The sequence below is a fragment of the Mesitornis unicolor genome, unplaced genomic scaffold, assembly GCF_000695765.1.
Source record: "Mesitornis unicolor isolate BGI_N332 unplaced genomic scaffold, ASM69576v1 scaffold16479, whole genome shotgun sequence".
In the NCBI taxonomy this organism is placed as follows: Eukaryota; Metazoa; Chordata; class Aves; order Mesitornithiformes; family Mesitornithidae; genus Mesitornis; species Mesitornis unicolor.
In genome coordinates, this window is record NW_010205357.1 from 7,568 (window position 1) to 23,368 (window position 15,801).

The 15,801-nt window shown below is 37.6% G+C and overlaps 1 protein-coding gene across 1 annotated transcript in view; it reads left to right on the forward strand.

The window, feature by feature from the left end:
- The window catches only part of LOC104546084 (orexin receptor type 2-like), an 18,929-nt gene extending 5,036 nt beyond the window's left edge, over positions 1–13,893 (forward strand). The window contains exons 3-7 of the mRNA XM_010191377.1: positions 3,839–3,954; positions 8,757–8,977; positions 10,384–10,505; positions 11,610–11,810; positions 13,409–13,893. Coding sequence (XP_010189679.1) covers positions 3,839–3,954; positions 8,757–8,977; positions 10,384–10,505; positions 11,610–11,810; positions 13,409–13,602 — 854 coding nt within the window. The 3' untranslated portion in view covers positions 13,603–13,893. The remainder of the gene's footprint in view (positions 1–3,838; positions 3,955–8,756; positions 8,978–10,383; positions 10,506–11,609; positions 11,811–13,408) is intronic.
- Positions 13,894–15,801: the final 1,908 nt, after the last annotated feature.

Consider the following 15,801-nt stretch of genomic DNA (forward strand, 5'->3'; position numbering starts at 1 on the left):
ATATAAAATTTGTTGCCAATTCTAGGCTGAGGGTTTATCATTTTGAGTACTGTCTAATAACAATATTTTATTTGGGAATGCAGAAGAATCCAACATGTGACCTATGCAGACTCCTTTAAGGAGCCAGTGTTGGCTACAGTTCTATTATAGTCTGTAATTGCTATGTGCTGAATTTGATGATAAAGTGCCAAAATAAAAGAAACTTATATTAAAATGAGTTCACCATGTCTCCAAGTCAGCTAAATACATTCTCTTTGAGCTGTTCATGAAAAGGATGTTAGCCAAAGTGCATTAGCCAACCCCTTTGCAAATGATAAAAAGAATATGAAGATAATCCTTTCCCAGTACTACATGGTTGAATGGAAACAAAGGAAAGACTTTGTGCTCCATTTCCTCTTATACTACTCATAATACAAAAGTATATTGTATTAATTCTTGAAAACAAATGGCTGGAAATGGCATTATTACATGAAGGTTTATGCATGCTGTTTATCAAAGTGTTCAGAATTTAAGGAAAATCTTGTTGGACATTTTAATGCAGAAAGAAGTCAGAATATTGCTAACACTGGAATTATGCTTGGCATTATCCTGAACTGATAACACAAGCATAATATATCAGGTTTGAAAATGTAATTTTAGCATTAGCTAGCTGAAGGTACTCTGACATAGGAACATAGTTTGGAAAGGACTGTTGTGTAGTCAAATTTTCTCTGCTATGGGCACCCACTTTCTAACATCCTTACTTATTAAGTTTATTCTAAAAGTATACTTTTTTTAGCTATATTGCTTCTTTATTTTGGTAACTCCAAAACCCCTTAAATGAGTCTAGGGGACATAGGAACTCTCCACTAGTACTTAACAAACTTGGTAGTCTTGTTTTTCTCTACTCTTAGGGAAGTTGCCAAGTATATAAATTTCATTATGCACCAATGGCTAAAGGGAATATTTTGTGCGCTAGACATAACAAAACCTTTCGAGTCTGGGTTGTTTTCAGTTTGTATACATATGTATATGTATATATGTATGTATGTAGGTAGGTATTTACACATATATAATTACATTCTGGCAAATATCCAGAAGCTGTAGTTTCAATCTTCTGCTTCCTTGCTGCATTGAACAACAGTCTGGGGCTGGAGCACAGGAGAAACATTTACAATTAGTTTAATAAGCCCTGCAGCTGTCAGAAGTAGGCTTGTTTTAGCATACTGATCCTTTACAGGTTAAGTAATTGCCCTATATGACTGGTGCTGAGTAGGAATGCTGATCTCACCACAGTCCAATCCCCATGACCACCTGTTTGCTTTTTGTCCCCTTCTCTCCTTCCAGAAAAAAGCAGCAGTGACATGAGAATCATTAATTTCTTCTTAAAGGAAAGGTTAATCCAGCTAAGAATGATCTCCCCCTGTCCCAAGGCCTGTTAAGTGACTAGAGAAGGCAAACCCACTTTTCTCCTCTTCTGCTTGGCAGTAAGAGGATCAGCAGTCCTAGTCAGGCTGCTGATACAGCACCAGGACCATAGACTGATTGATCTTCTCAGTCAAGTAGCCTGGAAATCACCCCCTTGATAAATGAACAGTGTCCCAAACCAGCCCTTCCTCCTTCTTGCTACTCTGACTGTCAAACAGCTTTAAAGCTTTTCTTTGGCTTGAGAAGCTAAACAGAGTCATGTTTCTTAGGGAAAACTTCTACAAAGGGCTTTGCCCTGGGTGGAGGGGGGACAGGTTTCCTTTGATGTTTAGCAGCTGGCACTTTCCAGGTGGCTAAACTTCAAAGGCAAGTGTTAGGATCTTCCTCCAACATGGTCTGTCAGTTCTTTGTAGATAGCTAGGCTCATTTAATGTTTCACTTGGAATGCTAAATTAGAAGCCATAAACTCCAGATGGCCTTTTAAATATGTACTGTCCTTCTACCTGAAAGGAGCCTGGCTGCCTGCAGAGCACTGATGAGGCAGGTGGCACCTTCTTTTGAGCAGAAAGAATGTGCTTTCAGCTCTGATCTCCTGTGATCACAGTAAGTCAAGTTAGTCCAGTTTCTCCTTCATCTCTCTACCTGTGAAGTATGCATGCCAGTATTTCCCTGGCTGACAGGGCTGCTAGAAGGCTGCATTTTCTGAAATGCAAAACCAATTTTGAGATCATCAGTAAACATACAAATCAAGGTTATCATCATTTATTAAAAAAACTGCCCCAAATGATCTGCCTCCCCCAGGGACGTGGACAAGAGCTAGTAGCTGCAGCTGCTCAGTAAAGAGTTGCTGAGTTGGTAAGTTGGTTTGCTACAGGATCTTAGAGCAAGAAAAGCGCCAAATGCTGTTCGTCTGAATTCTTTGAAATCTGGTCCATCAAACTGTCAAATGTCAGTCAACAGCAATGTCTCTGATAACTTTGCTAGGGATGACCATGGGCGAGGTATTGCAAATTTCTATGTCACTGATACTGAAGTTTTTCTGACTGGTGAACGAACTGGCTCTTTGAGGCCCAACACTGAGAGTAACATTACTCAGGCCTGTGTTTGAGGGTGAGCCTTGAGTTAACATGGTGGTGTACTCCTCCCTGCTATGAGAGTTATGGGCCAAATCTTTGTATCTTCTTGCCTAATCAAACTCTCAGGTATTTTTCTGACACGCAAAGGGATGTCTTCTTTGATAGGGTCCACAATCTCAGACATTTAAGAGGCAAAAAGTAAGTTTGGCTCACCAAAGTTTTGATCTCATGCAACTCTTTTTTTCTTAATTAAAACTAAATACAGAGTTTCAGTTGCAGATCACACTATCCGAAAATTTGGGAAATTAGCATAAACGTTTCTTCTTTACTCTAGCCCAAAATGCAATGCTTAGGATTGCAATGCAATCTAACTGTTCATATAGTGCAGTTTCTCTTTTGCTACATACTGTCACTCTACATAATGTTTATTCCCTTTCTGAGGCCATCCATAAATGTTCAGCTATAATTAATACCAATGTTTGATATTACCAAACTACATTTGATGTTACAAAAGTGAAAGCAAGTTTTCCAGGCACCTGCTACACATTCTGCTATAATTTAACAACAAAGTTTATGATCCAACATTCTTAAAAACACAGTACACTCACAATGCTTGTAAGATGTTTGTCTCTAAGCAAATAACATTCATAAATTGTCTTTTGACAAGAGATACACAGGAAACTAGAACACAATATTGTTAAAGCTGAGTCAAAAATAATCTTGGAAATTTCCTGGGTTTAGAGCACTTAACTGAATTAATTCTATTTTTTTACTGTAATCATAACAACAAATCACTGAGTATACCTTTAAGACACAATTATTCTACCATGAGAAAGTGATTTAAGAAATCTCTTGTCTCTCCTCCTATTAGTATCCTGTGTGCTGTAGTCTACATTCTCTGTTTATAGGTGAGGCTATGCAATTTACTCAGGGATGCACAGTACCCTTTACAGAATTAAAACTAAAGACAGTTACATAACCTGTTAAATACATCATAGATGAGGTTGAATAATTCGTTAGCTATTGTTAGATAATTAAATTTTCTTTCACTGATTTAATAAAAGCAAAACTTCTTAAAACTTTGTACCTAAAGCAATAATGTTATATGAAAGCAATAATGTGACATAAAAGATGCTTGAAGTAAAAGCATATTTATAACAGAAACAGAATGTATATACAGATGATAAAAAAAAAAAAAATCAATCCTGACCATGATATTGTTGGATAAATCTTCCATTATAACCTCTCATGTTTGAAAAACACATGCACATCTATATGAATATTTTGTGATAATTAACGACTTTGAAACGTATGTATATTTAAATGGACTTTTCCTATTTGAATTCTCTTTTCAGCTGAGGTTTACCCCAAAATGTATCACACATGCTTTTTTCTGGTGACATACATGGCACCACTGTGTCTTATGGTGTTGGCCTATTTGCAAATATTTCGAAAGCTGTGGTGTCGCCAGGTAAGTCACTTAAATTTTATCTTTTAACTTCTATTCTACTTGTTTGCTGTTGTGACTGTGTGGATTTCTGTGGATTTCTATGTCCTCCCTATATGCTCCATGTTGTCACTTTGGACTTGGATTTTTGTGTCCAGCACTGTCACCAGCTTCAGTGACACTGCTGGCTTACAGCTGCCTTGGATAGGAACTGAGTTCCATTAAAAATGAAGGCAGCCAGACTCAGTGTAAACTCTTCTTTCTTGCATCTGTGAAGGTCCTAGAGGGGGAGAGAGGAAAAAAAAGCAACAGAAAGATTCCTTAAAGGGAGAAGATAGATGTCTCCTATTGTATCTGAAATGGTCATTGAAATACCTTAGGTGACTAAGGTATTATTTCTACTGCTAAAATCTACTGTAGCAGTCAAAAGCTAGTATTGACCTTTGTGTTGTTAGTAGTCTGTACAATTTTTTTTATTTTATTTTCATTCTACGAAGTCCATGTTTAAGAAAGGGTGGAAAAATGGTGCAAATGCAGCTGAAAATAGGAATGAGAACATGTGAGAGAAACAACTCTGCAGACACCAAGGTCAATGAAGGAGGAGGAGGTGCTCCAGGAACCAGAGTAGAGATTCCCAACATTGAAGACCATGGTGAGGCAGGCCATCCCCCTGCAGCCCATGGAGGTTAACTGTGGAGCAGATATCTTCCTGCAGCCCTTGGAGAAGCCCACGCTGGAGCAGGTGGATGCATCTGAAGGTTGCTGTGACCCCATGGGAAGCCCGCACTGGAGCAAGCTACTGGCAGGATCTGTGCTCCCATGCAAAGAGAAGCCCATGCTGGAGCAGGTTTGCTGGCAGGACTTGTGACCCCAAGGGGGACTCATGCTGGAGCAGTCTATTCCCGAAGGACTGCGCCCTGTGGAAAGGACCCAAGCTGGAGCAGTTCATGAAGAACTGCAACCTGTGGGAATGATTCATGTTGGAGAAGTTCGTGGAGGACTGTCTCTTGTGGGAGGCACCTCATGCTGAAGCAGGGGAAGAGTTTGCAGAGTCCTTTCCCTGAGAAGGAGTGAGTGACAGAGACAACGTGTGATGAACTGACCACAACCCCCATTCCCAATCCCTCTGTACTGCTTAGGGGGAGGAGGTAGAGAAATTGGCAGTAAAGTTAAGCCCAGGAAGAAGCGAGGGATTGGAGGAAGGTGCTTTAAGATTTAGGTTTTTATTTTCTCATTATCCTACTCTGATTTGACTGGTAATAAATGAAATTAATTTTCCCCAAGTTGAGTCAATTTTGCCCATGGTGGTAATTGCTGAGTCATTTTTCCCTCTCCTTATCTCAACCCACAAGCCTTTTGTTATATTTTCTCTCTCCTGCCCAGCTGAGGAGGGGAGTGACAGAGTGGCTTTGGTGTGCATGTGGTGTCCAGCTGGTGCCAACTCACCACAGAAGGAAGGCAGAAATACTAAACAAACAAAAAAAAATGAAGCAAGCACACAAAGAACATTTGAACTGAAGTGTCAAAAATGATGCATTTTTTTTCAGGAATATGTTTCCCCCTCCAACAATTTGAAGTGGTGTCAGCTTGCAAATCATTTTCTCAGTGTGTGCTGTAATCTGTCATACATTAGTCTATGGTTCCCTCTGCTGCCTTCTGCTTTGTCTGGAATTTATCTATAGCTGTAGTCCCCCACCACCACCTGCCCTGTCATTCTGTAAAGGACAATAAACTCATCCTGTTGAAGACATGATGCAAGACATTTCCTCTCCTGTCTTCTCAAATGGCTCTAACAATGGCTGACATTTCCATCAAGATATGGGCATGAATCATTTTTCTCTTACCATTTTGCCTGATATCATCCAAATTTGAGGCTGTCCTGGCCAGGGCATAGTATCTGTCACATCAGGAGCATTTTTTGTGCAGTTCAATTTGATCCATCTGAGAAATCACAGGTAGACTTTAGATTTCTAAATATACATATGTTAAAAGTAAAAATCAAATCCTGTACTGACAAAACATATCGCTTGCAAATAAATAAAATCTAGGGAAACTCAAATCCACATTAAGGCATTTTGTTATCATCCATACATCATAACAACAATTATTCTCACTAATCATATCAGGTCATACCAGAGTTGCTGTTCATCTTGCTGTTTTTCTTGAAATTATAATTTTTGCTTTTAATTTCTTAAATTTATAAGATTAAATAACAAGGTTGTTTGAAAGTAAAATTTAACCTTTGCCAGTTGAGGGGCTTCTTCACCAGAACAAAAGCTTGTCTCGGTTAGTGTTGGAATTAAGTTCAGTCTAATGTAGCTCTAACATGCTCTGCATTGCTGAATAGTTATCTGTCCTGTAACACTCAATGACCCTATCACCAAATTCCTTCTTAACTTTCTTTTTTGTACTTTCTTTACAACCTACCTGTGCTCTCAAACTGTCCGTTTATTAAGTTAATGCAAAGTAATTGTTCTGAACCTGCATGTAGCTTGAAAATGCTGGTTCAGATTCAGAGCAGAAGTGGAATGAATGCAAACCAAACTTTTGTTGGTTTCCCCCCTGCTCCATTTGTGTCAGCTGGCCTATTTCTTCTTCACAATATTTCTTCTCCCTATACATCTTGCATGCTGACAGGATTAGGATAATACTTTTTTTTTTTAGTAGCAAAACAACAATACTTCTACAAGCTTAGTGCTATCAGTGATACAAAATTACAGTTGTCTCCTTTCCTAGCATAGATGATAGCACTATGTATAAGAGGCTACACTAAGTGAAATTAAAACCACTGCTCATCTGTTATCAGCTGTGACTTGGCTGCAGATATCAGGGATTTGTCTAAGTGCAAGAGGTGTGCCATAATCAGTCATGTAGAGCAAACAAATGCAGTGCTCTAAATGTAGTATTTGGTAAAAGTTTCAATTAAGAAATCATGCTGCTTACCAAAACTTAAGTTAAATATAGCGACCCTATTGCAAGGTACAATGAGCCTTCGAGATGTACCTGATAGAAAAAACAGCAAAGAGTAGATGCTTTCTATGTCTTACACTTCTTTTAAAGGTTCTTTCTTTAAAATGAAGTGTATTGTGCATGCAAATTTTCAGAAGGTAAAACAAGCTGTCCTTACTGTACTTGTGCAATAGCTCTTAAAATTACTGATTGTGTCTTTCAAGCAGATCTTTGAATATAAGCTTTACAGTCTTTGAATTAGTGATTCATCTTTTAAAGACAAGAACAATCATGCCACAGATACCAGGGATTCTGAGTAATTTAGTTTAATTATTGGCAAGGTGACTCAGAAGGCTATGTTCTCTTGTGGTTTTTAAGTAGATTAAAAATAACTTCTGAACAAATAAACTGGACTGAACGAGCTTGTGATAAAAGTGTTGGTACACAATTTGTATTGCCAAGTTCCATACTGGATGCTTATATTTACTGGTTTCTGAATGCATCGATACAAAAGCCTACTCTTATTAATAGCTAGGAACTCTACCCGTTTTTATTTTGGCAGTTGAAATATACTCTTCCAGTCTTTCAAGCTGTTATTATATTTGGAAATATTTTCTCTGGTTATAAAGCCCTTGATAATAGCTTGAGGAGATAGAAGAAAAATGCATAAGAAAATAGCTATGCAACTTTTAGTACCCATTTGGACACAGATAGTGGGCTTTTAGTGAATTACTGGAATCACACAAATTCTCTGCAATTCTCTCTGTAACTGAAAAGCAAATATATGCTTTATGCTGGTATGTGTGTGCTTGTCTATACATAATAAACATGTGTGTACTTACATAAATGTGTATTTGTGAATGTTTCTGTACACACAGACACACTTCCGAAGTGTTATGGTTAGATGGTACTGGTTCAGCTATGCATCTGTAGGTATACAGCCCCTTTTTTTCTGATAAAATTCTTGCTGTATTGTTGCTTATTACTGTAACAGTGGCAAAGCCCAGGTGTATACCAGGTAAAGAACAAGGAAAAGAGGGCTCTCTAGAAAGGTCCTCAATACAAGCTCTTGAAGATTTAGCAATTTAATACATTGCACAGTAAGACTGAACATTGTATACAGTCTCTATATTTGATTGCCTCTATTTGTTATTGACAAACTAAAGCAAAATTGCTTTATTTGGCTTGGCTTATGTGAGGGCGCAGAAAACAAAATATTTTTTTTCTAATAGCATGATGCTACGTCTACCCATTGCAAGACGTCTTTGGCTGACATAATTCTTCCTATGCTTTGGCAGACTTTGATGATTCCTCCCTCTTCATCACTGGATATACATTCGGTTTTGAAGAGCTTTGCAGGGAGATCCACACTTCACCTGCGATATCTTTAGGTGCTTCATTGTCATCTAGATTGCATATTTGGAAGTTTCATGGCACTTAAAGCTATGTAGGCTTTAAATCCTTGTGTTCCAATGTTGAAAAGCTATTTAGTATCTTAAATTAGCAGCATATTAGTGGGGTAAGCTCCTCTGCCATACAACAAAACCTTTAGTGTAGAACTTTATATCAACATAATTGCAGCAACAGGGTTCCTTAAGTGTCATAGTCTGAAGACACAAGCAAAGGCAAGATATGTGGGAAGTAAAGAAAATTTTTATAGATCAGTTGATATATTTGGATAAAACACATTTTTTATGCAGTCCTTCAATTATGTCTGAAATTGGATTTGTTTCTCGCAGCTACAGCAATTAATTTCATGAAAAAAAACTACTTCTTCCTGCTTACACTGTGCATGTCAAAATGTCTATTTTTCTTGCTATCGCTACCTATAGTGCTAGGTTTTTTTCCCTAAGTGCCCCTTATTTTGTCTTTTTTAGATCCCAGGAACTTCTTCTATTGTTCAGAAAAAATGGAAGCCTCTGCAGTCGTCAGCACAGCCCCGAGGGTTGGGACAATCAACAAAGTCAAAGATTAGTGCTGTAGCAGCTGAAATAAAACAGATTCGTGCAAGAAGGAAAACAGCACGTATGCTAATGGTTGTCCTCTTGGTTTTTGCACTTTGCTATCTACCAATTAGTATCCTCAATGTCTTGAAAAGGTAAAGTTTATCCCAAAATGTAAACACTTGGTAAAGCTTTCTGTCTAAAAAAACAATCCTCTGTTACGAGATTGCTCTTATTCTGGCAGATACTTTTGAAGGATAAACATACTTAATTCATGATAAAGAAATGGGAAAAATGGGAAAAAAACATACAGTAGCAAGAAAAAGATATATCTAACCTATCCATACTATTTAAACTAAAACCCAGATTGTGGAAACCTTATTAGCAAGCTCTTCCTCATGAAAATTATCTAGCCTATCTCCTCATTAAAACCTGTCATTTAGATGGAATTACAGCTTGTTTGCTGTAAATGTAGCCCTAGAAGTGCATTTACCTGCTGCTTTAGCAGCAGCTGAAGGTTAGTGGGAGAGTGTAGTGTCATGGCTTGGCTCCCAGGACTGTGAAATGCTTAGTTCAAACCCAATCACTACCATATACAATTTTAACACCTTAGACTAACCCTTTAGTTTGCCTATGAAGCTTTGTTTTACTTATTTAGCCTTTTCTCTCCTGTTCATTTGAGATATAATTGGTTACACTCTGGTTTTTGTACAATGTCTGCCAGTCTTAGGCTTTAGTATAGTTTTATCTCAGAAGACATCTGGAATAAATAATGACATATAGCAGAAGATTCGAATATGCTAAAAAAACAACCAGACTTTTATTGGTACTTCAGGACCATTTAATGTTTTAAGGAATAGTTTCAAGTTAGATGGGAAGGCTTGAATACATTTCACTCAAATCTGGCACTTTCCTGGGGCCTAATTTAGGTACTTTTCATCCTCAGGTCCCTCGGCAGGCAATGTGCAGAGGCAGAAGTATTCCCAGAAGGCAGTTCAGGACACCTACAGTATGAAACACAGGGGAACTACCCAGGGTGCCTTCACTACTATAGCAGAGTAGGCTCATAGTTAGATATTCACTTAAATGGCAAAAGTTAGGTGTAAGAAATATGAGGAAAGTATGTTTCTCTGGAGGACAGAAGCTAGTACTGTGGCGTCAGGTTTCAGGACAGTTCAGTCCCTTACTCCAGAGCACCTCTTTATTGGAGAACGGGCCTAGAGCTGGGAACCTCAAGGAGTTGTATAGGTCAAAAGCAGCTTTCCCCATCTTTTTCGGCTTATCTAACACCCATTAATTTTGGTACTTAGCAAATCAGTCATACATCTGCACCATTGCAAAATAAAGTACTGGTGGTCTCTGTTGCACTAAACCACCAAGAAAGGAGGCTGAGGGATGGGGAAAGGACTTTATTTTCTCAAAAAAGGGAGCGATGTTGAATCAGCTTTTCTGAGATACTGCAAATAGGTAATTAGAGATAAAATTAGGCTAGAAGTTGCCAAATCAATTTACATGATTTCTAATTTTGCCATCTTTCAGGTTTGCTTTTCTTTCTCTGTAGGGTTTTTGGAATGTTTAATCATGCCGATGACAGAGAAACTGTATACGCCTGGTTCACATTCTCACACTGGCTTGTATATGCAAACAGTGCAGCCAATCCTATTATTTATAACTTCCTCAGTGGTAAGTTAGAGCCACCTAGAATTCAAGTTTAATGTATAGTTTGAATGTAATGAGCCATAGCAAATAAGATTAATGACTCTGTAATATCAGCCCAGCTCCTCCAGTAGGAACTAGATCCTCTTCTTGAAACAAGTTCCTTGATGTATCCCATTACCTTCAGGCTATCTACCTACAACTAAACTAAACAGTGTCAGGGCCTGAGTCCAAGTGCTTGAATTTGACTGTCCCTGCTATTAATTTGGTAGAGAAGTCCCTGGCATGACTTTGGTCTGAAACAATCACCATTCCCCTAAACACTCCTGGATGCTGTCTGGCAGGTAACATAGGCCAAAGGCTGTCCCAAGTTGGCATTTTATATGCAGATATTGGGTTTGGAGGCTGTGAGTCTTTAATAGTACTTGCATGACCAGAGTGTGCCAATTAGGTTCAAGGCCAAAGAACCAATCAGGGTGCTGTTTATTACTGGTACAGATTTGTCTTAGTTTGTATTTGTCTTATTTGGCTATGGACAACAGAATCAGGACCTAAACTGATGACATTACAGCTAAATATGGGGAGCAAAAGTCTATTGATCCTCACATTTGCCCACTACAGTCTTTTTGTGGTGTGCAGTGTGAGGATGTTCTCAACAGTTTACTCTGAGGTCCAACAGCAGACTAATGGGCTGTTGAACACTTTGAATCTTCTTTTAAAATGTATTCAAGATGAAATACAAATTAGCCATGCCTTCTCATTTCACATGTCAAGTAATGATTCAGTCATCTAAGCCTACAATTGCTCAATTACTTGGTTTTGTTAGATATGTTATTAATCAATGGTCTATCCATGACTTGATTTCATAAATCATGCTAGTTTGTCCATTCTGTCTAGCCAAGAATAATTTAGGCTTCATACCACACCTCACATGTCTTCTTATAAAGGTTATATTTTTTCTGTCTTTCTCCAAGATGTTGAAATTGTGATTTCCTGCTTCTGCATTAGAGGAACGTCTATGTGTTTTTGGTTAATTTTACTTTATATAGCTGCTTTTTTCTAATCTATAAACCTTAATGAAGCACAGTTTATAGTACAGTTTTTTCATGAGTCTTTTTTTGTGGTTGACAGGGAAATTTAGAGAAGAATTTAAAGCAGCATTTTCTTGTTGCATCTTTGGCATTCATGGTCACCATGATGAACGGCTCGCCAGAGGTCATGCCAGTACAGAGAGTCGGAAGTCCTTGACCACTCAGATCAGCAATTTTGATAACATTTCAAAACTTTCAGAACACGTTGTATTGACCAACATAAACACAATTCCAACAAATGGTACTGCACCTATTACTTACTGGTAGTATATTTGACCCTATATCTTTTGATTCTCTGGAAGTAATATTTAATTGTGTGTACAGCACTATTTGAATCTGATCACAATACAATGAGAGAAGAGTGTTTACAACTAAGAACTGACTGTAAGAAAAGTAACTTACAACTTTGGTCATCTATTGATTTTGTCTCATTCAAAAGCTGCTTTGCAATTGGAGAGGGGGTAAGGTAATCATATATTGTATATATATTTTCTTTGTATCCCTACCTCTTTAGACTCTTAAGTAAATACAGAAAAGGTACCTGAAAGTATGAAAATAATTTTCCCTGGAGTTGCAATGTGTTTACAAACAAATACATTCTACTGAGAGCTAATTCTCTGAAGTTGTGGTATATTTTATAACAAATATTTTAACCAAAATTGGACGTACAGATTGAACTACATGAATGTCCTTGACAATTTCAAATGTTCTGCTTATCATGCATTCTGTTGTGAGTTAGGCTGATAAAAAATGAAATTAACATTAATCTATTTTCTGGCATTTTCTGTTCTTTTTCCCATTGGGTGGGTTATTGTATGTATTCAGGAACAACTGGGAAGCCACTTTTGATTTTTCTTCACTACAGGTTCATAAACAAATGAGCACAGACTGAAATGAAAGGTAGAAGTTGTTCAATCTTTCCCAGTTCTGATTGAAATGATTGTGCAATTCCTTAGCTTTGTCAATAGGTGGAAAATGGCATATAATTTATTATTTGATATTACTCATTACTTTATATGTTATATACAAGCAGGACTTCGCAAGGGTCTGCAAGTATGGGTTTCATGCCTCATCTTCTAGGGATCTGAACATTGGTTGTTTACAAGTTATCTCAGACACTATGGACTCTATAAATTGATAACAGAGAAATTGCTATCTTCAAGGACTGCTAATCTTTTCCCTAAATATATCTCTGAAAATAATTAAATATATTACCTCTGAAGAAGTCTGTTATTTTTATCTACTGTAGAAGGAATGTTGTTTTCTTTATCCTTAATTCAGCTTACTCTTCTCCAATAGTGTTGCCATTCCCGTATGTATGGCACAAGCGAGGTTACAGCCATGAAACCCAGATGACAGTGTGGCTGTAGATTATGTTTTACTCTATATCTCTATTATTTGTCATCATTCTCTTTTCCCTGCTTGTCCTGTGCTCATGGCAGGAGAGTTAGACTAGGTGCTCTTTAAAAGTCCCTTGCAATCCAAACTGTTCTATGGTTCTGTGGCTGACTTGTACGCAGGAAGTAGTAGTGCTCTGCTGGTCACAATGGCATCTGGATAAGGAACACAAGGCAATTTACCAAATAATGCATATTAAATTAGTATAATACATTAAAATGTTTAAAAAGAAGAAAATCAAGGCTTATGCATCAGAAATTCCCTTAGACTTCAGTCAAGAAGTCTTAATTTGAAATTTGCAGGTGCAATTTTGAACATTTTCTGGCAGACCATTCTGTTAATACCTGCATGGTGTTCAGAGAGTGACAATCACAGAGTGAGCCAGTCAGCTACCTGATACACACAGTAAAATAATCTTAAAATCTTTATTTTATCTTATAGGTATTCCAGTCACTCTCAGCCCGTTGAAATCAGTGGAACGACATCTCCACATACCAGGGATGAACATGACTTCAAATTTAGATGAAGCTGTGAGAGTTTCAGCAGAAGACACTGGCAAGACAGGGAATGCAGAGTGGGACAAATTTGTCCCTAGCATAACTAAACTTACCTTGATGGAGTTACAGCAAGGATGACTTTGGCTCAATGCTTGTAAGACCGCCAGTGAATGGCACATGCTTCTAGCTGTGTTACAGACTGCAACAACTGGACAAAGGGATTCCTTCAAAACAAATGCCTCTCCTGTTTCTTCTCAGTCTTACAGAAACCTACTTACCTCAGTATGAGCTAAAGAACATGTCTTTACAAGTCTTTTTAAAGATTGTATTGTATCGTACTTTGTAAATACTGTAGATATTTATTTTTATATATTTTAGATGCTGTGGAATGTTCTAAAATGTATCATATAAAAAAACCCTTAGTATTTGAAAGAAGTCTCAAATATAATTTATTTACATCCTGTTTCTATCAATGACTGACTGACTTACAAGGAATGCTTATTTATGCACTAGTGATATTCTGGAATTATTTTGCACTTCTTTTTCTGCTAATTCACACATAGTAAATTCTATGTTTGTTATGGAACTTTCACTTTAGATTGGTTTGAGGAGATTTCAGGCTACTTTTCTAAGCACAGACACACTTCTAAGACAATGAACCCAAAGTGCTACAAGTCACACATGTTTTCATAAGATTACACTAAATAGCCAATTTTTTTTTTTCTTCAGACTTGAGTGCCTAAAAAGTAACTGCTTAAATAAATCTTATTGACGATGCTCAAAAAGGTGCTACAAGCTAAAAATTCCTACTCAGGACAATAGGAATAACAAGCATCAGCACCCCTGAAGGACAGAACAATTCAACTTTGGTAGCTCATTTAAGTCCATAATATGTGCAAGTGTTGATCTGGAAGATCTCTGAAGATCTTTAAAATACAAACCAATTTTTGTCTTGTTTTCTGTCACAATTTATCTCTCAGCTGCCATTTAATACTAATGATACAAATAATTCCAGATTTATATGCCAAGAAAATGTTGACTTTGCAACAACTAAAATAAAATGTTTGGGCATTATAGAGGTGATATCTCATTGGACCGGTAGATCAAGTACTCATTTATCTGTTTTCTGTTTATGGGATAAGCTCCCTGGAATGAATTTTCCATGCATTGTAATTATTCTTCTTGAAGAATGAAGATGGTGCATCATTGGAGACTTAGTCTACTAGGGGAATGTGGCCTGTTGGTTAGAAACGCTGATCTACAACAACCTGAGCTATGATCTTCCTGTGGTACTGTTCTTGCATTTCACAGAATCACAGCATAACAGGGGTTGGAAGATACCTCTGAAGATCATCCAGTCCAATCCTCCTGCTAGAGCAGGATCACCCAGAGAAGATCACACAGGAACACATACAGGCGGGTTTTGAATGTCTCCAAAGAAGGAGACTTCACAACCTCTCTGGTCAGCCTGTTCCAGTGTTCTGGTACCCTCACAATAAAGATGTTTTTCCTTATGTTTAGGTTGAACTTCCTGTGTTCCAGTTTGTGATCATTGCCCCTTGTCCTGTCAGTGGGCACCAACGAAAAGAGTGTGGCCGCATCCTCTTGAGCCCAGCCCTTTAGATATTTATAGGCATTAATGAGATCCCCCGTCAGTCTCCTCTTCTCCAGGCTAAACAGATCCACCTCTCTCATCCCTTCCTCCTATGGAAGATACTCCAGTCTCCTCATCATCTTAGAGGCTCTATGCTGGAGGAAGAGTAAGACTCAAAGGAGGAGGGTTTTTTTCAGTAAAATACATTTTCCATAGAAAGAAGACATTCTCACAATTCAGATGTTTCTGAAAAGCCAATTATACACAAGGTGTTATTTGATTAACTTATGTAAATATTTTTTCTAGATTTTGCTTTGACCTAATGTCATGTGATGTACTGCCTATCACGACAGCTATAGTTTTATGAAGTGCTTAATCACTTTATGCTTTAGCCTTCCCCAGTATCTATTTTACTTGACATTGTTGCTATTACTCCTTGTTTACACTGGTGTGAAGCAAGAGAAAATTTTCCTTTTGTTTGTTAAAGTTTTCTTTTTCTATTAAAAGAGAAAAAGGAGAATATTCTTTTTCTATTAAAAAAGAACAAGGAGAAATACTTTAATGGAAAGGATGTTTAAATATCAAATAAAATAATGGGAATTCTTACATTCCTATTTGTATTCTTAATTTGTGAGTACAGCTATTTTGTCACTGGTATTTCAAGAAATTATTTTACTGTGTCTCTTCTAAGCAAAGAAAACCCAGATAATTGTGGGGGGGAAGTGTTGATCTGCTAGAAGGCA